Source organism: Oncorhynchus clarkii, chromosome 21, assembly GCF_045791955.1.
Source record: "Oncorhynchus clarkii lewisi isolate Uvic-CL-2024 chromosome 21, UVic_Ocla_1.0, whole genome shotgun sequence".
Lineage (NCBI taxonomy): Eukaryota > Metazoa > Chordata > Actinopteri > Salmoniformes > Salmonidae > Oncorhynchus > Oncorhynchus clarkii.
The window spans coordinates 43,534,085-43,556,549 of NC_092167.1; the positions used below are offsets into that span (position 1 = coordinate 43,534,085).

At 41.8% G+C, this 22,465-nt stretch overlaps 1 protein-coding gene across 2 annotated transcripts in view; it reads right to left on the reverse strand.

Moving 5' to 3' along the window:
- LOC139379086 (cGMP-specific 3',5'-cyclic phosphodiesterase-like) overlaps window positions 1–22,465 on the reverse strand; it is a 76,736-nt gene that overhangs the window by 24,284 nt on the left and 29,987 nt on the right. For both annotated transcript variants that reach the window (XM_071121883.1, XM_071121885.1), the window contains exons 6-8: window positions 20,959–21,048; window positions 20,480–20,617; window positions 5,777–5,844 (exon numbers count right to left, since the gene is read on the reverse strand). In XM_071121883.1, coding sequence (XP_070977984.1) covers window positions 5,777–5,844; window positions 20,480–20,617; window positions 20,959–21,048 — 296 coding nt within the window. The remainder of the gene's footprint in view (window positions 1–5,776; window positions 5,845–20,479; window positions 20,618–20,958; window positions 21,049–22,465) is intronic.

Sequence of the window (22,465 nt, forward strand, 5' to 3'; positions counted from 1 at the left end):
CCCTGTTAACCCGTCTGGCCTCGAGGCTTTGTGAATGTTGACCTCTTTAAAGGTCTTACTCACATCGGCTACGGAGAGTGTGATCTGACAGTCATTCGGAACAGCTCTCGTGCATGGTTCAGTGTTTCTAGCCTCGAAGTGAGAATAGAAGGCATTTAGCTCGTCTGGTGGGCTAGCATCACTGGGCAGCTCGCGGCTGGGTTTCCTTTTGTGGTGATTTTAGCATGTAAATCTTGGCGGGGAAAACTCCCCCAAAATATTTTTGATGCATGCCAGCAAAGCCACTAAACAACACTGAACAATACATGAATTGCACTGTAACGGTGACAAACGGTTATACGCCCACAAACTGTTAGTCATCAAAACATTTAGTAAAAGTTTGACATCAAAGTCAGGCATTCTCTGGATTTATGTTGCTTTCAAGACAACTGGGAACTCGTAAATAAATTTGGTTGAATCATGACGTCGGTGATCTTCGTGTCGATGTTGTAGAAAGAGGCCCGAGTTCCCGACTTGAAATTCCTGAGCCGAATACCTGAGCCGAATACAACAGGTACATACTTACGAGCCCTTTCCCAACAATGTAGGGTAGAAATAAAAATAAATAAATACCAAAGGAAATGGTAACACTAATAAAATAACACGGCTATATACAAGGTGTATGGTAAGGGTAAAAGTGAATAAGCAATCAGGATAGACCATAAACAGACTATCAGCAGCGTATGTGAAGAGTGTGAAAGTGTGTCTGTGTGAGTGATTGTGTGTGGTCTGTGTGTGTGGCATCTAAATGCATGTTTGTGTGTGTTTTGTGTGTGTGAGCGTATGTAGTTGTATGCAGTCATATGTAGTCTATGTGTGTGTATGTGTGTGTTGTTCAGCAGTCATATGGCTTGGGGGTAGAAGCTGTTCAGGAGCCTTTTGGTCCCAGACTTACGTACCAGCACTCCGGTACCGCTTGCCGTGTGTTAGCAGAGAAAACCGTCTATGACTTGGGAGTCTGACAATTTTTAGGGCCTTCCACTGACACCGCCTGGTATAGAGGTCCTGGATGGCAGGGAGCTCGGCCTCAGTGATGTACTGGGTCATACACACTAGCCTCTGTAGTGCCATATTGTCATATGCCAAGCAGTTACCATACCGAGCGGTGATGCAGCCAGTCAAGATGCTCTCAATGGTGCAGCTGTAGAACCTTTTGAGGATCTGAGGGCCCATCCAGTGATAACACTTCCCAGCTGGTCACTGCATTATCTGAGTACGCGCCCTGTTAACCCGTCTGGCCTCGAGGCTTTGTGAATGTTGACCTCTTTAAAGGTCTTACTCACATCGGCTACGGAGAGTGTGATCTGACAGTCATTCGGAACAGCTCTCGTGCATGGTTCAGTGTTTCTAGCCTCGAAGTGAGAATAGAAGGCATTTAGCTCGTCTGGTGGGCTAGCATCACTGGGCAGCTCGCGGCTGGGTTTCCTTTTGTGGTGATTTTAGCATGTAAATCTTGGCGGGGAAAACTCCCCCAAAATATTTTTGATGCATGCCAGCAAAGCCACTAAACAACACTGAACAATACATGAATTGCACTGTAACGGTGACAAACGGTTATACGCCCACAAACTGTTAGTCATCAAAACATTTAGTAAAAGTTTGACATCAAAGTCAGGCATTCTCTGGATTTATGTTGCTTTCAAGACAACTGGGAACTCGTAAAAAAATTTGGTTGAATCATGACGTCGGTGATCTTCGTGTCGATGTTGTAGAAAGAGGCCCGAGTTCCCGACTTGAAATTCAGAGTTGGATGACCATATTTTCCCAGTCGGAGCTCATTTTTTTTCAAGTTCCCAGTTGAACTCACTGAAGTCTGAGATGTCCCAGTTCCGAGTTTCCAGTTGTTTTGAATGTGACGTCTGCTGTGTATGCAGGCCATGGAAGAACTGGGACATGTTCAGCTTTCAGGAATTGTGTACAGATCCTTGTGGCATGGGGCCGTGCATGATCATGCTGAAACATGAGGTGATGGCTGCGGATGAATGGCACGACAATGGGCCTCAGGATCTCATCACAGTATCTCTGTGCATTCAAATTGCCATCAATAAAATACAATTATGTTCGTCGTCCGTAGCCGGTGCCTGCCCACACCATAACCCCACTGCCACCGTGGTGCACTCAGGAAACGTTGACGTTGGAAAACCACTCGCCCACACGACACCATACTCGTTGTCTGCCATCTGCCAGGTACAGTTAAAACCAGGATTCATCTGTGAAGAGCTTCTCCAGTGTGCCAGTGGCCATCGAAGGTGAGCATTTGCCCACTGAAGTCGGTCACGACGCCAAACTGCAGTGAGGATGACGAGTAAGCAGATGAGCTTCTCTGAGACGGATTCTGACAGTTTGTGCAGATATTCTGTTCTGACGGTTGTGAGTCCGGATGGACATACTGACAAATTCTCTAAAACAAATTATGGTAGATAAATGAACATTCCTTTCTCTGGCAACAGCTTTGGTGGAAATTCTGCATGCCAATTGCACACTCCCTCAAAACTTGAGACATCTGTGGTAATTGTGTTGTGTGACAAAGCTGCAAATTTTAGAGTGGCCTTTTATTGTCCTTATCTTGGCAAAGGAGAAATGCTCACTAACAGGGATGTAAACACATGTGTGCACAACATTTGAGAGAAATAAGCTTTTTGTGCGTATGGAACATTTCTGGGATCTTTTATTTCAGCTCATGAAACCAACACTTTACATGTTGCATTTATATTTTGTTCAGTATAGTTATATAAACTTAACAGTTTCTCTTGTAAAAAATATCTGTATGATAGTAACAACTCGGTTGTCTATCTGATACAATGTGTCAAATACCTTTAACACTTGAAAATCATGCAATTATGCATTGAATTAAATTGTAAGAAATTAATTATTTAGAAAATGTATTATTATTAAATAGCAAAGGTGCATTGGCCCATCGTGCCAATGTGGTCATGTTTGTTGGGTTGTTGGTGCCCTATGAGTGAGTGAGTGAGTGAGTGAGTGAGTGAGTGAGTGAGTGAGTGAGTGAGTGTAGAGGAATAAGAATAAGTCTCCAGTGGATTTGAGTCAAAAACAGTCCGCTCCAATATGGTTGGCACACTGTTTCCTTTGATGTGTGTGTGAGAGTGAGTGTGACAGTGAGAGTGAGTGTGTGTGTTGGTCATCATTAAAACTCTCACATCAGAGCTCTCCTTTATCTAGACTAGATATGATTAGATGGTAATAGAAACTGATGAGAGAGACTGAGCAGCTGTAGAATGTGATGGAATTGGCTTGAATGGTACTGGACAGGATAGTGTGTGTGTGCCTGTTTGCGTGCGTGTGTGTGTGTGCCTGTTTGCGTGCGTGCGTGTGTGCGTGTGACGAGAGAACAGGTTAACACCAGGGGCTGGATTCCACCTCCACGAGAACATTCCAGAACAGAACAAAGAGTAAAGCATAGAAGTTGTTCTGTTCTGTCCTCATCTAAAAAAGACTCCTTGGACATTCAGTCTTTGGGCTAACTATCACAGTGTGTTCTCATCAACGCTGAACCTGGCAAGTAAACTGTGTCATTACGGTGTGTGTGTGTGTGTATGCGTGTATGTGTGTGTGTGTACGTGCGCCTGCTCCTAAACCACCTCCCACCACTGAGTCAAAGCTAACATCATGCTATTAGCTGTATCCCCTGGGCCCCCGCAGAAGGCTACAAATGACTGGCTCCCCAGGCAGGAGTAGTCCTACAGTATACACAGAACAACCTATTTGGCCCATTAGAAGATGGAAACAGAGTAGAACGTGTTTGGGTCTGCCAAGCCAGAATGTAAAAGAACGAGACACAATGGGCTGGGGAGGGCGGGGGAGCAACCGCGTCTGTTTCATTTCACTTCTGTCCTCCTAGATGTCTCAGTTTCTTTGTCTCTAACTCTTGCCTGGGAGCATCTCTCCTTCTGTCTCTCCCCATTTCTCTACTGTCAGTAGAGAAGAACACACTCTCTCAGACAAGTAGGCAAACTGACACACACACACACACACACCCATCCCACTATCCACGCTCCCGCCCACATTCAATCCTAATGGCTGTGAGATGAGAGTGGGTGAGGTGGCGATAGATAAAGCCTGAGGTGAACAGTAGATGCTCCGACGCCTGGCGGGCTCCGAGACGTATGAGAACAAATCACCCCCCAGGATCAGGGTGATGGATTCACCTTCCCTCCAAATGTTTATGTAAGGTATATTTATTTCCCCTATCAGAGGATGAGTAGTCAACCACTCTCATTCTCCATCTCATTTCCTCCTCCATTTCATTCCCCGTCTCATTCTCCCTCTCTGTCTGTCTTTCCTCCCCAGTTAAATAGATCTGATAAGCTCACACCAGTTTAAGATTTTTGGGATGTTGGTAGTTGGTGATGAGATTTAGCTTGTGTGGTCTGAACCCAATCCGTACGAAACCATAACCTTCAGGTGATCTTTAGTTCAAATGCCACACTGTCCATTAACAGCCTACTACAAGGCAGAAAAGACGGACAATTTCTGATTCCATCTAGTCAGCAACAATAATTTATTAGTTTATTTAATATTACTTTATTTGTATTTATTTAGTATCAATGTATTAGTATTTATTTAGTATTTATTTATTAGTATTTATTTAATATTAATTTATTAGTATTTATTTAGTATTTATTTATTAGTATTTATTAGTATTGATTTAATATTAATTTATTAGTATTTATTTAGTATTTATTTATTAGTATTTATTTAATATTAATTTATTAGTATTTATTTAGTATTAGTATTAGTACTTATTACATAGTACAGCCATTTTATTCTTGCTACTAAGAATGGTTTAGATAAATAGAAGACAAATCGTTGTTAACCTAAACTGAGTTCAATTGCGTTGGACCCTGATCATTAGACCCTGATCTTGGACAGCTTGTGAAAAAAAAGGCATGAAGTTGAAGGAAGTCTCACTGATTGTTCTAATAGTCAACACTTGACTTTCCATCTCCTGACAGACCTCCCTATTACTTATTAAGACATGAAGTTTAGCTGCCCACGTGGGCACCCAACATAGCCAGTCAGGCAGCATAACAAGTCCGTAGCTCTCCGCTGGGCCCTTGGCCTGTGCTTGTTAGGCCATCTCTGAAAGCCTTCCAAAAGGGAAAGAAAATTCACATTTTAATGTGATAGATTGCTCCTAAACAGATTGTGATGGAGGAGCTGTCAAATGTGTCTTAAAAGGGGTTCGTAGAAGAGTTTTTATATCAGGGTCCTTTAATTAGGGACAGGGCCGTAAGCTCCGGATCCGATGTTGTGGCTCTCACCAAGGGGGGATGATGTAGGACTTTTCTTCAAACTAGAGTCAACTTTGTTAAAGTCAGAGAGGTCTTGACTAAACATCATAGTTGGGGTCAGGAGCTTTTCCTGACCACATTACCTTTCACCTGGAAAAACTCCTGGCCCTACACAAAGATCATTGCTGGAGAACTCTCTCTTTCACTTCCACCCTCCCCCACCCCATCTTCATAGGCCTACAAACACAATCCCTCAAATCTTGCGAATACGCAGTTAATTTATACTACCAAGTTTAAATCATAATCATTGTAAATAATGATTGTCAATTAGTAATTCTCAAATTGAAAGCCCTTCACATTGGATTGGGGTAGTATCTCATCCCATCCACCAACTATGTCTAGATACATAGCAGCCATATTTGTTATATTAGACAACCAGTTTCAAATTATCCATGTTTAATACTTAGAGGTTATCGCCTTACCTTTTGGGGGTGTCCATGGCCTCTCCCAGGTCCTCATATTCCATGTGAAACACGCTGGAGAAGGAGTTCTGGAACATACAACCACCACAACAGCAGCCATTACTGACTACGAAGGGAGACGAAGGGAGAGAGACATGCCAGCCCAGCAAAAATGAGGGAAAGGAGAGAGAGAGAGGGGGGGGGGGGGGGTTGTGCAAGCTGTGAGAGTACTAAGCATAATGATGATACCTGATGGTAGCAGCATGTCGTTTTTAATTATTAAACCCAAACCATAGCCCTAACTTTAACCACTCGGGATGAATGACTAAACTGTTAACCTCTGCATTGTTCCTGTTCTGACCATGCAACCAGGCTGAATTAATGCACCAAAAATAGACATTTGGTTATAATACGTTGAAATTTCAAAGGGAAACTATGAGATCTTGTTGGTCTGTGTGTGTGCCTGCGCTTGTCAGGTTTGCCTGGGCCCTCATGTAAGTTTAAAATGTTGACTTCAGAGAGAGTGTGTGTTTATACATTATGACGTGTGTGTGTTCATACAACGGGTGTCTATTCCTGAATGCTGATTGGTTAAAACAGCCAGTGTCTATTCCACAAGTTATTAACACCGGCTAAATCTATGATGTTAAACTTCCTATTTACTCTGTACCATCTGACTGCGCAATCCACTGTCTCATCAGCCCAGCCAGGCAATTTATAAACTTGATCTTCACTATAAAAAACATCTAGACATTATCTCACATTTCTTTTAGACTAACATTTAGTTTTCAACAGCGGAGATTTGTATAAACCTTGCTGTCTGTCTCTCCGACATTTGCAACATTGTTTCAATATTCTAATTCGATCTCCAGCTGTCCCATAGTAATGAGCGTGTTGGGAGTCGGGACGAGACAGACAGTCAGGCAGCGTTTCTCAGCCAGTCGAAATCATGAATCAGCTGGTATAATTTGTATGGATATATACAAAGACATGTCAATTGAAAAAAGTGCATCTAGTTTAGTTTGAAGTCTTTCCAGCTTCAGATTTAAGTGATTGTGTTAGCTGTGTTGTTGGCTAGCTCCTCTGAACAACAATGTCCTGATGAGTGAGAACATTTTCTATGCCAGGTGAAATCACGCCTCATTAGCTCATTGTTATGGATGAATCCAAATAAATGTCTCTAGAAAACAGCTTAAACAAATGCAAATGCAGCTACTTTGTTGTTATTCTGGCTGCCCTGTTTGACGTGACTGTAAGTTAGTCATAGTTGGCCAGCCAGTTTGGCAATGGAACATTTAGAACGAACGACTGGGTTGCGTCCATAGATACAGAACAAAAAGACTGAATGACTGGGTTGCGTTTCTGGCAACTAAAACGTTAGAACGAACGACCAGCCGGCTTGGGTAGCAACCCTAGATTTGTGTCAGGACTATATCTTGTGGCAGGCTGAAATAGTATGAATAAATTAATCAAAATCAAGTTTTTAATGAAAATATGTCAATCATTATTTCAATATGTTGGTAACCCATTACATAAAAGTGATAATACCTCCTCAATGTCCACCTCTTGAAGGTCAGACTCTGAAGCCTCATTTTCACTGTCACTTTCCAACCTTGTTGAGGATGGCTCGTTGTCAGGCTCAAAAATACTCAAATTTGCTCAGATGGCCACCGATTTTTCAACCCTTGTATTGGTCAGCCTGTTGCGTGCTTTGGTGTGTGTGTTCCCAAACAAGGACCAGTTGCACTCTGAGGCGGCTGATGTTTGTGGGATTTGGAGGATGATGGAGGCAACAGGGGAAAGAGCCTCAGATCCACAAAGTCCCTTCCACGAGGTGGCTGATATGTTGGCACGACTGCCATATTACATCTCCATCCCAAAGCCCTTGCTTGGAAGTGTATTTCGCCAGACTGCCAAGAACCTTGCCCTCATTCAGGCCAAGGTGGCGAGACACTGTAGTGATGACACCATAGGCCTTGAGCTCTGCACCAGACAGGATGCTCTTGCCAGCATACTTGGGGTCCAACATGTACACTGCGGCGTGTATGGGCTTCAGGCAGAAGTCTTCATGCTTTTAGATGTATTTCAGAACTGCAGTTTCCTCTGCTCGGAGCAACAGTGAAGTGGGCAGGGCAGTACGGATTTCTTCTCTTACATCTGCAAGCAGAGTCTGAACATCAGACAGGATAGCATTGTCTCCCTCAGTCCGTGCAATGGCTACTGCTATAGGTTTCAGGCTGCTTACCTCTCTCTCTCCTGAAATAAATCATCCAGGAGGATCCTCTTGATGGGGCTGTCCACATCGGCAGACTGTGATATGGCCATTTCTTGGAGAGACTCTTTCCCCTCCAGGAGGCTGTCAAACATGATGACAACACCACCCCAACGGGTGTTGCTGGGCAGCTTCCATGTGGTTCTCTTTATTCTTCTCACTTTGCTTGGTGCGGTAGATTGCTACTATAACTTGATGGCCCTTCACATGCGCCTTAACCATTTCCTTGGCTCTCTTGTAGAGTGTATCCATTGTTTTCAGTGACATGAGGTTCTCGAGGAGCAGATTCAATGCATGAGCAGCACAGCCAATTGGTGTGATGTGGGGGTAGGACTCCTCCACTTTAGACCAAGCAGCCTTCATTTTTGCAGCATTGTCTGTCACCAGTGCAAATAACTTCTGTGGTCCAAGGTCATTGATGACTGCCTTCAGCTCATCTGCAATGTAGAGACCAGTGTGTCTGTTGTCCCTTGTGTCTGTGCTCTTGTAGAATACTGGTTGAGGGGTGGAGATGATGTAGTTAATAATTCCTTGGCCACGAACATTCAACCACCCATCAGAGATGATTGCAATACAGTTTGCTTTCTCTATGATTTGCTTGACCTTCACTTGAACTCTGTTAAACTCTGCATCCAGAAAATGTGTAAATAAAGCATGTCTGGTTGGAGGGGTGTATGCTGGGCGAAGAACGTTCAGAAATCTCTTCCAATACACATTGCCTGGGAGCATCGGAGGTGAACTAGTTGCATACACAGCTCGAGCAATACATTAATCTGCATTTCTCTGACTACGTTCCTCCATTGAGTCAAAAAAACATCTGATTCCAGGAGGACCATGAGCTGTTGCTATCGATAAGGTGTCTGATTCATCATTTCCACCTAGAATAGAAGCAGAGTGACTTTTGTCAGAGGTTGCCTGTTGTGAGCGCTGAGGGAACTTTATGCACTTGGCCAGATTATTCTGTATCTTTGTTGCATTCTTCACATATGATTTGGCACAGTATTTGCACATATACACAGCTTTTCCTTCCACATTAGCTGCAGTGAAATGTCTCCGCACATCAGATAATGCCCGTGGTATTTTCCTGTAAAAATTGTAAAAAAAAATGTAAAAAAATAAACACAATTCCATGTACATATAAATAGTTAAGCAGATAGATTAAACAACCTCTTTGTAAGATAAATGTTTTAAAATGAAACCTTAATGGAAACTGGTGAATTAACACTCCTCAGTTAGCAGGCTCAAGCAAGCTAAAACCCACATGGTAGCAACAACTAACTAGCAGAAATGGTTAAGGTAGAAATGATTTAAAACACACTTTGCTGTCGGCTACTATTTACTAGTTAACAAAAGATCATGTATGTCATATAAAACATATTCACCCCACCCAGTATTGTAATCAAAACTTATCAGAAAGCATGTAGTCCTTGGCTCAGACAGTGTAGTAGCGTGGGCTCAATAGCATCTCATTAGTGTGCACTAGCTTGAGAATCATCTGTACATGTGATGGAAGAATGCACTGTGCAAGCAGAGGGTTGCGATTCCATTGAATTGGGGATAGTTTAACCAAAACATGCCACAAGACCTAGAATTGCCTTACGTGTATCCCACAAAAAAAAGGTTCACTGTTATAATCTAACTTTTTTGATGAATTTAAGCAAAATTCCCCAAATTCCCGGGCTTAACTTCCCATGGAAAATTTCCGAAAGAATTCTGGAAATTTACTGAAAAGTTTCCCGGCCCTTTGCCACCCTATGAACCACCGAGACCAACCGGTAATTACTGGGGCACCACCATCCGTACAACCCTCTCTCTCCCCTCCCAACGGAGAGAGGGAAGTTTATATATTTCAGGCCTGGCCAGAAACTGAGTTTATTTCAGCATTCCCTGACTCACGGTTACCCCTTTATAGGGACTTGTTTTCAACCTGCGCTCTCCCTCTCGCAAAGTATCCTTTTTCCATTTTTAAGAGCCGAGAGGGTGAGGCGGGATGTTCTGATCCTGAGTAAGTCAACTACATGAGAGTGGGGGAAGTTGTGTTCTACCTCACTTTCTATCACGGGGTGTCACACAACTCAATCTGAGTTAAGTCTGAATGGGTCTCGTGTTAAACATACAGAATATCGCTGTCAAGCTTTAGCCTGTCAGGGAAAGTTTGCATTAAGTCCCTAAGGGTTTACTTTTAAAAAAAAAAACGTTTGTTTGGGTATATACATCCATCTATGTCAGTGGTGTTTGGCTGGATTTTATAGCAGCAACACAAGGGACTTTTAACGAGACATGCCTGTAATTGTTTAGTGTAATAACTAATCCAGGTTGTTTATAAAGGTCTATGTTGGCTAAACGAATCCCAGTCGCCTTGTCTGGCCTGGTTGGTTATATCACATCTGATACACCTCTCTGTTGGATTCAAGTCAGCGTCTGACCCAAAACAACAATGTGATGAGAGTTTTAACGGCAGGAGAGCATGCTGACTTCCCGTCGGCGAACCAAATGTCAGAGTCTATCAGATATCCCGTCGCCACTTTTACGGCTCAGTGGACAATGTGTACAACGTCCCTAGACAAGTCACATAAAGGAACAGAAGCATCCCTGTTAATTCAGTTAACAAGATTTCATAGCTGTAACTTGACAAATGATCCGGAGGCTTGTTAAACGCTAGCTTTGTCATTTACTGGACTTAGCTTGTAGAGGGAGTTTACAAACAGAGGAACATCAAATCAAATCAAATTGTATTTGTCACATGCGCCGAATACAACAGGTAGGGCCTGTTACAGTGAAATGCTTACTTACAAGCCCTTAACCAACAATGCAGTTAAGAAAATACCTAAAAAGAAAAGTAAGAGATAAAAATAACAAATAATTAAAGAGCAGCAGTAAATAACAATAGTGGGGCTGTATACAGGGGGTACCGATACAGAGTTAATGTGGAGGCTATATACAGGGGGTACCGGTACAGAGCCAATGTGCGGGGGCACCGGTGTCGAGGTAATATGTACATGTTACCTAGTGATATGGCTTAGTTGAGTTAGTACAGACGTTTACATTAAAATAAGCATATGGGCTTGTCATACAGATAGAGACAATGTATGGCCGCCTCTCTCTCTCTCTCTCTTTCTCTCTCTCTCTCTCTCTCAACTGACGAGTTGTTGGACATCAGCATATATATATATATACACATAGAGAGAGAGAGAAAGACAGCGAGCGAGCGAGAGAGAGAGAGAGAGAGAGAGAGAGAGAGAGAGAGAGAGAACCAGCTGGCCTGGCAACGAGAAACACACACACACACAGTCACCTGGATGGCTCCCTATTTGAGCCGAGGCCAGTTGCCGCAGTACTAATGAAGCTACAGTGAAAAAACAACCCCTATGGCCCAAGCTCTAATCTTTGACCAGCAATAAGCTTTACCACTTGGGTCAGTGCCCTAGCATGACTTAATCAGATAAGGCAACCCTCAAACAACCACATAACATCTAATGGAGGACACGCAGCCTATGCTATTCATATTTACTGTTGTTGGATATCAGCATTTCAGCCAAAACACATGGACTTAGGAAATATGGCTGTTGTTAACCACAGACTCATATCTTTCTCAGTATCTATGACAACCTCCTGTGAGATGTTGAACGGTGGAACGGTAATAAAATGTGGGTCTGTTTCTAACTACTGTGGAACATTGATGGTTTAGATGCTTTCTGCTTGGTAAATATGATGGAGGTCGAGTCTTGGCCACATTGTGCTGTGGAGATGTTTGTCTTACTGACACATACGCACCCAAACACATGTCTGCAGGACAAGTACACACACATTTGTGCAGACAGACAGACAGACAGACAGACAGACAGACAGACAGACAGACAGACAGACAGACAGACAGACAGACAGACAGACACAGAGGGCGGATCGTGATTGATTCCCTTTGACCAGAGTGTCACTCTTACTTCAGTGGCATTAGAAGAGGCCCTTTCTCCTCTCCTGATTGTGAAGGTGACTCATTTCGGGCAAAACAACTTTCAATCCAAATTGCAGCCTTGTACAGAAAAGCTTTCAGCTCTCTCTAGTCAACTCCATCCTTTTCTCCCTCTTAAAGTCTTAAACACAACACAAGATAACATAATGGAGACGTCTGGTCTTAGCTTCTAGTGTTCTCCTCTTCTTACTTACTACAATACATCACACTCCTCGCCGTAGATAAAAGTAGCATTTTTTTCTGGAGGCTGTGGGGGGGACTGTATGTGTGAAAGGGGAGTGAGAGATTGTGTGTGTGTGTGTGTGCATGAGCAAACGTGCGTTCATGTTTATAATATATAATATTCCAAAGATAAAAGTGTACTATTAATATCAAATAGTTTGACATCCTATTTATAGGACTATTGAGAACTACATCTAAACTTCCACATCTAAAATCTGAGGCTTGTGTGCGGCTGCTCGGCCATTGAAACCCATTTCATGAAGCTCCCGAAAAGCAGTTATTGTACTGACATTGCTTCCAGAGGCAGTTTGGAACTTGGTAGTGAGAGTTGCAACCGAGGACAGACTATTTTTTTACACGCTAAGCGCTTCAGCTCTCGGCGGTCCCGTTCTGTGAGCTTGTGAGGCCTACCACTTCACAGCTGAGCTGTTGTTGCTCCTAGACGTTTCCACTTCACAATAACAACACTTACAGTTGACCGGGGCAGCTCTAGCAGGGCAGAAACTTGACAAACTGACTTGTTGGAAAGGTGGCATCCTATGACAGTGCCACATTGAAAGTAACTGAGCTCTTCAGTGAGCCCATTCTACAACCAATGTTTGTCTATGGAGATTGCATAGCTGTGTGCTTGATTTTATACACCTGTCAGCAACGGGTGTGGCTGAAATAGCCGAATCCACTCATCTGAAGGGGTGTCCACATACTTCTGTATATATAGAGTAGGTATTTCTCTTGTCGAGGTGGGATAGGGCAGTGTGCAGTGTAATGGTGATTGCGTCGTTCATGGATCTGTTGGGGCGGCATGTGAATTGTAGTGGGTCTAGGTCAGTGGAGGCTGCTAAGAGGAGAACGGCTCATAATTACTGCTGGAATGGAGTAAATAGAATGGTATCAAACACATGGAAACCATGGAAACCATGGAAACCATGAGTTTGAAGTATTTGATATCATTCCACACATTCCGCCTCAGCCATTACCACAAGCCCGTCCTCCCCAATTAATGTGCCACCAACCTCCTGTGGTCTAAGGTGTCGTGTAAGGTGGAGGTGATATGATCCTTAACTAGCCTTAATAAAGCACGTCATGGTGACCGAAGTGAGTGGTACGGGGCGATGGTCATTTAATTCAGTTACCTTTGCTTTCTTGGGTACAGGAACAATGGTGGACATCTTGAAGCAAGTGGGGACAATAGACTGGGATAGGGAGTGATTGAATATGACCGTAAACACTCCAGACAGCTGGTCTGTACATACTCTGAGAATGCAGCTTGGGATGCACATTTTATTTCAATATAGCACTTTATTTAGGTTGATGGTATGACGTTGAAACAATAACGTTGATTCATGACACCATTTTACTATCAACATTGAATCAAGGCCAAATCAAATGTCTAATTAATAAACATAATTCCAACCACCTAATATAATGTATATAGGATGAAAATGTGTCATTTTCAATCCAATTTCAACATTTACATAGTTCTGATGATTATGTTGAGATTGATGGACCAACCTGTTAGTCAGGTTAAGTCAATGTATTTCAGATCAAGTTTTTATTTAACCAGGTAAGTTGACTGAGAACACATTCTCATTAACAGCAACAACCTGGGGACTAGTTACAGGGGAGAAGAATGAGCCAATTGTAAGCTGGGGATGATTAGGTGACCATGATGGTATGAGAGCCAGATTGGAAATTTAGCCAGGACACCAGGGTTAACACCCCTACTCTTACGATGTGCCATGGGATCTTTAGTGACCACAGAGAGTCAGGACACCCGTTTAACGTCCCATCCGAAAGATGAAACCCTACACAGGGCAATGTCCCCAATCACTGCCCTGGGGCATTGGGATATTTTTTTTAGACCAGAGGAAAGTGTGCCTCCTACTGGACCTCTAACACCACTTACAGCAGCATCTGGTCTCCCATCCAGGGACTGACCAGGACCAACCCTGCTTAGCTTCAAAAGCACGCCAGCAGTCAGACGCAGGGCGTTATGCTGCTGGAGAGAAAGAAACAGCTGGCCTGGCAATGAGAAACACACACACACACACACACACACACACACACACACACACACACACACACACACACACACACACACACACACACACACACACAGTCACCTGGACGGCTCCCTGTTTGTGCCAAAGATGTTAACCACAGACTCATATCTTTCTCAGTATCTATGACAACCTCCTGTGAGATGTTGAACGGTGGAACAGTAATAAAATGTGGGTCTGTTTCTAACTACTGTGGAACATTGATGGTTTAGATTCTTTCTGCTTGGTAAATATGATGGAGGTCGAGTCTTGGCCACATTGTGCTGTGGAGATGTTTGTCTTACTGACACATACGCACCCAAACACATGTCTGCAGGACAAGTACACACACATTTGTGCAGACAGACAGACAGACAGACAGACAGACAGACAGACAGACACAGGGGGCGGATCGTGATTGATTCCCTTTGACCAGAGTGCCACTCTTACTTCAGTGGCATTAGAAGAGGCCTTTTCTCCTCTCCTGATTGTGAAGGTGACTCATTTCGGGCAAAACAACTTTCAATCCAAATTGCAGCCTTGTACAGAAAAGCTTTCAGCTCTCTCTAGTCAACTCCATCCTTTTCTCCCTCTTAAAGTCTTAAACACAACACAAGATAACATAATGGAGACGTCTGGTCTTAGTGTCTAGTGTTCTCCTCTTCTTACTCACTGCAATACACCACACTCCTCACCATAGATAAAAGTAGAAATGACAATTTATAGAAGTGTAGAAAAATAATAACACAAGGAATAAATACATCAGTAATTGTGTATTCAGATATATACTGTATGTACATTCATATATATACTGTATGTACATTCAGATATATACTGTATATACATTCAGATATATACTGTATGTACATTCAGATATATACTGTATGTACATTCAGAAATATACTGTGTGTACATTCAGATATATACTGTATGTACATTCAGAAATATACTGTATATACATTCAGATATATACTGTATGTACATTCAGAAATATACTGTGTGTACATTCAGATATATACTGTATGTACATTCAGATATATACTGTATGTACATTCAGAAATATACTGTATATACATTCAGATATATACTGTATGTACATTCAGAAATATACTGTGTGTACATTCAGATATATACTGTATGTACATTCAGAAATATACTGTATGTACATTCAGAAATATACTGTATGTACATTCAGATATATACTATATGTACATTCAGATATATACTGTATGTACATTCAGAAATATACTGTGTGTACATTCAGATATATACTGTATATACATTCAGAAATATACTGTATATACATTCAGATATATACTGTATGTACATTCAGAAATATACTGTGTGTACATTCAGATATATACTGTATGTACATTCAGATATATACTGTATGTACATTCAGAAATATACTGTATATACATTCAGATATATACTGTATGTACATTCAGAAATATACTGTGTGTACATTCAGATATATACTGTATGTACATTCAGAAATATACTGTATATACATTCAGATATATACTGTATGTACATTCAGAAATATACTGTGTGTACATTCAGATATATACTGTATGTACATTCAGAAATATACTGTATATACATTCAGAAATATACTGTATGTACATTCAGAAATATACTGTATATACATTCAGATATATACTGTATGTACATTCAGAAATATACTGTATATACATTCAGATATATACTGTATGTACATTCAGAAATATACTGTATATACATTCAGATATATACTGTATGTACATTCAGATATATACTGTATGTACATATACAGTGCATTCGGAAAGTATTCAGACCCCTTGACTTTTTCCTTATACTAACATGGATTTATTTTTTTTCATCATCAATCTACAAACAATACCTCATAAGGATAAAGTGAAAACAGGTTTTTATAAATGTTTGCAAATGTATTACAAATGTAACAAACAGAAACACCTGAGCAATTGAGGGAGAAGGGCCTTGGTATGAGAGGTGACCAAGAAACCAATGGTCACTCTGACAGAGCTCCAGAGTACCTCTGTGGAGATGGGAGAACCTTCCAGAAGGACAAACATCTCTGCAGCACTTCACCTATCAGGCCTTTATGGTAGAGTGGCCAGATGGAAGCCACTCCTCAGTAAAAAGCACATGACAGCCCTCTTGGAGTTTGCCAAAGGGCACCTAAAGGACTCTCAGACCATGAGAAACAAGATTCTCTGGTCTGATGAAACCAAGATTGAACTCTTTGGCCTGAATGCAAAGTGTCACGTCTGGAGGAAACCTTGCACCATCCCTACGGTGAAGCATGGTGATGGAAGCATCATGCTGTATTTTTCAGCAGCAGGGACTGGGAGTCTGGATCGAGGGAAAGATGAACGGAGCAAAGTATAAAGAGATCCTTGATGACAATGACCCTAAGCACACAGCCAAGACAACGCAGGAGGGGCTTCGGAACAAGTCTCTGAATGTCCTTGAGTGGCCCGGCCAGAGCCCAGGCTTGAACCAGATATAATCTCTCTGGAGAGACCTGAAAATAGCTGTGCAGCAACGCTCCCCATCCAATCTGGCAGAGCTTGAGAGGATCTGCAGAGAAGAATGGGAAAAACTCCCCAAATACAGGTGTGCCAAGCTTGTAGCGTCATACCCAAGAAGACTCAAGGTTGTAATTGCTGCCAAATGTGCTTCAACCAAGTACTGGGTAAAGAGTCTGAATACTTATGTAAATGTCCTATTTCTGATTCTGATTTTTTTATACATTTGCAAAAGTAATGTCAATGTTTTTGCTTTGTCATTATGGGGTATTGTGTGTAGATTGATAAGGGGGGAATGATTTAATCCATGTTAGAATAAGGCTGTAATGTAACAAAATGTGGAAAAAGTCAAGGGGTCTGAATACTTTCCGAATGCACTGTAGGTAGGGATTAAGTGACCAGACAAGAAGATAGATAAAACAGTAGCATCAGAGTATGTGATGAGTCATAAGAGTGCAAAAAGGGTCAATGCAAATAGTTCAATAGTTAACCTGGACTAACTATTTAGCAGTCTTATGGCTTGGGACTTGGTGCATCGGTACTGCTTGCCATGCGGTAGCAGAGGGAAGAGCCTATGACTTGGGTGGGTGGAGTCCTTGACAATGTTAGGGGAGGTATAGAGGTCCTGGATGGCAGGGAGCTCGGCCCCAATGATGTACTGGGCCATACAACCTACCCGCCGTAGTGCCTTGTGGTCGGATGCCAAGCAGTTGCCATACCAGGCGGTGGTGCAGCTGTAGAATTTTTTGAAGATCTGAGGGCCCATGCCAAGTCATTTCTGTCTCCTGAGGGGGAAGAGGCGTTGTCGTGCCTTCTTCACAACTGTGTGTGGACCAAAAATGTAATGTGGTTGAAAATGTCAGTGAAGACACTTGCAAGCTGGTCAGCGCATACTCTGAATACGCATCCTGGTAATCCGTCTGATGGAATATTAACCTGTTTAAAGGTCTTACTCACATCGGCAGCATTATAAGGCAGCTCTAGCCTTTATTTCAGTGCGGATGTTGCCTGTAATCCATGGCTTCTGGTTGGGATATGTATGTACGGTCACTGTGGGGATGACATCGTCAATTCACTTATTAATGAAGCTGGTGACTGATGGTTATGGGATGAATCCCGGAACATATTCCAGTCTGTGCAAGAGAAACAGTCCTGCCGCTTGGCATCAGCTTCATCAGACCACTTTCGGTACAAAAAATTAAATAGTTTAAAAACCATCAGATCTGTGCCTCAGAACCAAAATAAATGGCTAATCTTGACTGTTGACCAATAACCAATCATCAGCATTGGCACGCAAAAGTGGCCTCAAATCCAGATTAGTGACTAGAAAGTGCTTTGTTGAATTTTCTCCTGGCAAAAACCGAGTAGCCTACCTAGTTAATATTATCCATATAAACAACAGTTTAGCAATATGCTATGGTCGCATCTTTGCCAGAACATTAGTCTAGCCGGCGATTTCATTGATCGTTTTCATATTTCACATAGGCCTAGATTGGGAGGGTTATAACTATATACCTCAGTGGTGGTACTGACTATATGTCTAACATCGCACCACCTTCAATGCTTATGGGATGACGATGTAGTATATTCAGGCGAATAAATTACGATATTTGTTAGGAAGAAGGCGGCTACAGACAGATCATGCTCTCCATCCGATCCTGCAAACTCCACATACAGGTTGGCCGTATGATCCCGCGTGACAATGTCACATGATATCCCTAGTTGATATTGACTGTTAACATGAATGACTTTTAGCTCAAAATGCAGGTGTAAAACGCAGTTCATTTCTGTATCTTGCGTTTTGAAAATGCATCACCGTTTATGGCTGTAATGACAGGCTACATTTGCGCAGCGATTGTGCACACGTGTTTTGCCCTGTGTGTGTGCATGTGCATGCGCAGGGGGTTGCAAGGTTTGAATCACTCCTTTTTTGTTGTTGAGAACATGTTGAGAACCACTGAGCTAGCAAACAGATTGCTGATTTAGTGTAGGCCTAGAGCTACAGTATAGGACTGGGTGCAGTGCAAATGTCAAATTTTAGGGAGAGAAGATTCCCATCAATAAATATGAAGCTCCCAAAAAAATTGGTGAACAAGAATATGAACTTTTTACTTTGCAAGCTCATCAGCAGTGAGGCATCAAGCAACAATTACCAGCCCAGACCTACTGGTCTTTTGGTATGTCAAAATGTACTTATGAAACTTGCATTCGGGAATTTGTTGTTCAAATGAATTATTATAAAATGTGTTGAAGACAAAATTATGAAAAGGGCTGTCTGGTAGCCTCAATAAATAGACAAAGATTTTGTGACCTTGGGACCAGAAGGTTCTATCTGCGCAAAGCATAGTTCTGAGATATCGAGCATCAAAGTTTTCACATCCCAGATCTCAGAACTGTTTTGTAGTGAATTCTTCTTTCATAACCCATTATAGTCCTCACTTTAAAGGCACCTAAAGTACAGGGGTGTGAACCTTATGAACCTTATGACCCTTATGAACCTTATGGCTCTGAAATGTCAATCTGGGTTCAGCCATAAGGTTCTGTCTGACACTACTGAATTAGACATGTTCAGTTCTTAAGAAGACTGTAGCTATGTGAATACATATATGATAGAATAACACTATTTTACGAAGACGAGTCAGAACACATCATCAAATACATTAAGACATGTATTATGATCCTCAGACGAATTACTGTCATCGCTGAACAACAATGTGACAACATAATGTACTTTAAGATTTCTGAGTGTTGTTTTTTAGCTTGAGTGCCATTATTGCTGGCTAGACTAGCCTAGACCACACTTGGAGGGAGACGTGTTCTGATTGGTCCGTCTGTATTTGTTCAGGCTTTGTACTTGGACTGCAGATGAAAATTCAACTCAAAATATACATCTGTTATATTAAATTGTCCTACGAAGGTGGTCGAGTTCAGTCCAAAATCTGTGTTGAAGATTCCATACCATCCTTAGAAAAAAGGGTTCCAAAAGGGTTATTCTGCTGTCCCCATAGGAGAACCCTTTTTGATTCTAGGTGGAACCCTTTTTTGGTTCCAGGTAGAACCTTTTTGGGTTCCATGTAGGAAGCTCTGTTGAAAGGGTTCTACCTGGAACCCCAAAGAGTTCCACCTGGAACCAAAAAGGGTACTTCAAAGAGTTATCCTAAGGGGGCAGCCAAAGAGCATGTTTAGGTTGTAGATAGCACCTTTTTTTTCTAAGAGTAGGCCTAAGTGAAATCCATAGGCCTCGATCTGAAATGAATGGGAAAGATAGTACCAATCTAATTATTTAGAACTCTGCTTTTATTAATCATCATTCATACCAACAGTATTGCAGATTGTTGAGTGTCTATGTTCTGACTGAATAGAAAGCATCAAAGGTATTCAAGGCTGGAAATACACAAGAGGTATACAGTAATTATCATTGTGGTTCTATATATAGAATACTGTGGGATTCCTGCATTTTATCTTCTCACTGAGGAATTTTATTCACAATGTGCCTCACTGTCCATCCAATCCCTGTCATTTTCTCTTTTCTTTTCTTAATCCCTGTCATTTTCTCTTTTCTTTTCTCAATCCCTGTCATTTTTCCTGTCTTTTCTTTGTCCTCTCACCATGAGACTGTCAAGGTGGACTGCGTGTGCATGCGTGCATGAGTGTGTGTGTGTGCTTGCGTGCGTGCGTGCGTGAACTCACCATAACGTCTCCGTCAGCTATGAACACAGTGCAGCCCTGGGCCAGCATAAAGGAGAGGATGGTGCCTGCTATCTTCCTCAGTAACACCTCCAGGGACTGCTGCTCCTCCAAGATCAGACTGGCCAGGTCCAACAGCACCTGGGGGAAACATGCATAGTAAACCATGAAAACACACACACTGTAAAAAAATATATAAAACAATAAAGTTGTTTCAACTAATTATTGTTAACTGGTTCCACAGTTCACCAAAAAAGGCTGTTAACCAGTTAACAATAATTTGAAACAACTTTTTTTATTTTATTTACAGTGCAGAAACATGACCGCATGAACACACACCCACATTCTCATACACAAACACAAAAAAATGAACACACTCTCACAAGAAAGCATGCTAACACACACACCCACACAGACACCCATCTACGCATATGCGCACACACACACACACACGTTGAAAGAATAAAAACCCACAGACAAACCTGATTCCGTCGGTTTTCCAGCTGGGACGTCTCGTAGAGCTGGGCCTTGTGTAGGACGATCCCGGAGAAGGCCAGGTAGGCAGAGAAGTCCTGTCAGGGGAATCAGACTATAAGCTTGATTCAGAGTATGGCATTTATAGAGAAATTGAGAAAATAATGAGAGTAGGAGAACATTGAACACTATTAGAAAAAAGTGGTTCTTCAGAAAGTATTCACACCCCTGAATGTTTGAACATTTTGTTGTGTTACAGGCTGAATATCAAATGGACTGAGATGGTTTTGTTACTGGCTTACACAGAATAACCACATAATGTCAAAGTGGAATTACTGTATGTTTTCAGATTTTTTTAAACAAATTTATTAAAAATTAAAAGCTGAAATGTCTTGAGTCAATAAGTATTCAAACCTTTTGTTATGGCAAACCTAAATACATTTGGAGTAAAAATGTGCTTAACAAATCACATAATAAGTTGCGTGGACTCACTCTGTTTGCAATAATAGTGTTTAACATGATTTTTTATGACTATCTCATACCTGTGCCCCACATATACAATTGTCTGGAAGGTCCCTTAGCCAAGCAGTGAATTTCAAACACAGATTCAACCACAAAGACTAGGGAGTTTTTCCAATGCCTCGCAAAGAAGGGCGCCTATTGGTAGATGGGGGGGAGAAGCAAACATTGAATATCCCTTTGAGCATGGTGCAGTTATTAACTACACTGGATGGTGTATCAATACACCCAGTCACTGCAAAGATACAGGTGTCCTTCCTAACTATGTCGCTGGAAAGGAAGGAAACCACTCAGGGATTTCACCATGAGGCCGATGGGGACTTTAAAACAGTTACAGAGTTTAATGGCTGTGGCAGGAGAAAACCGAGGATGGATGCCAGTCAAAAGAAGGAAACCTGTACAGAATAAAACTATTCCAAAAGATGCATCCTGTTTGTAATAAGGCACTGAAGTAAAACTGTTAAAAATGTGGCCAAAAAATAAAAGCACAGGCAAAATCCTAGAGGAAAACCTTGTTTAGTCTGTCTTCCAACACACACTGGGAGACAAATTCACTGTTTAGCAGCACAATAACCTAAAACACAAGGCCAAATATACACTGGAGTTGCTTACCAAGACGACATTAAATGTTCCTGAGTGGCCTAGTTATAGTTTTGACTTCAATCAACTTGAAAATCTATGGCAAGACTTGAAAATGGCTGTGTAACAATGATCAACAACCAACTTAATAATAATGTGCAAATATTGTACAATCCAGGTGTGCAAAGCTCTTAGAGACTTACCCAGAAAGACTCACAGCTGTAATCACTGCCAAATCTTGACTTAAGACTTGAAAAAACTTGGAACTCGACTCGACTTTACTTGTTCTTAGAATGCATGACTTGGACTTAATGCTCTTAGAATGCACAACTTGGACTTAATGCTCTTAGAATGCACGACTTGGACTTAATGCTCTTAGAATGCACAACTTGGACTTAATGCTCTTAGAATGCACGA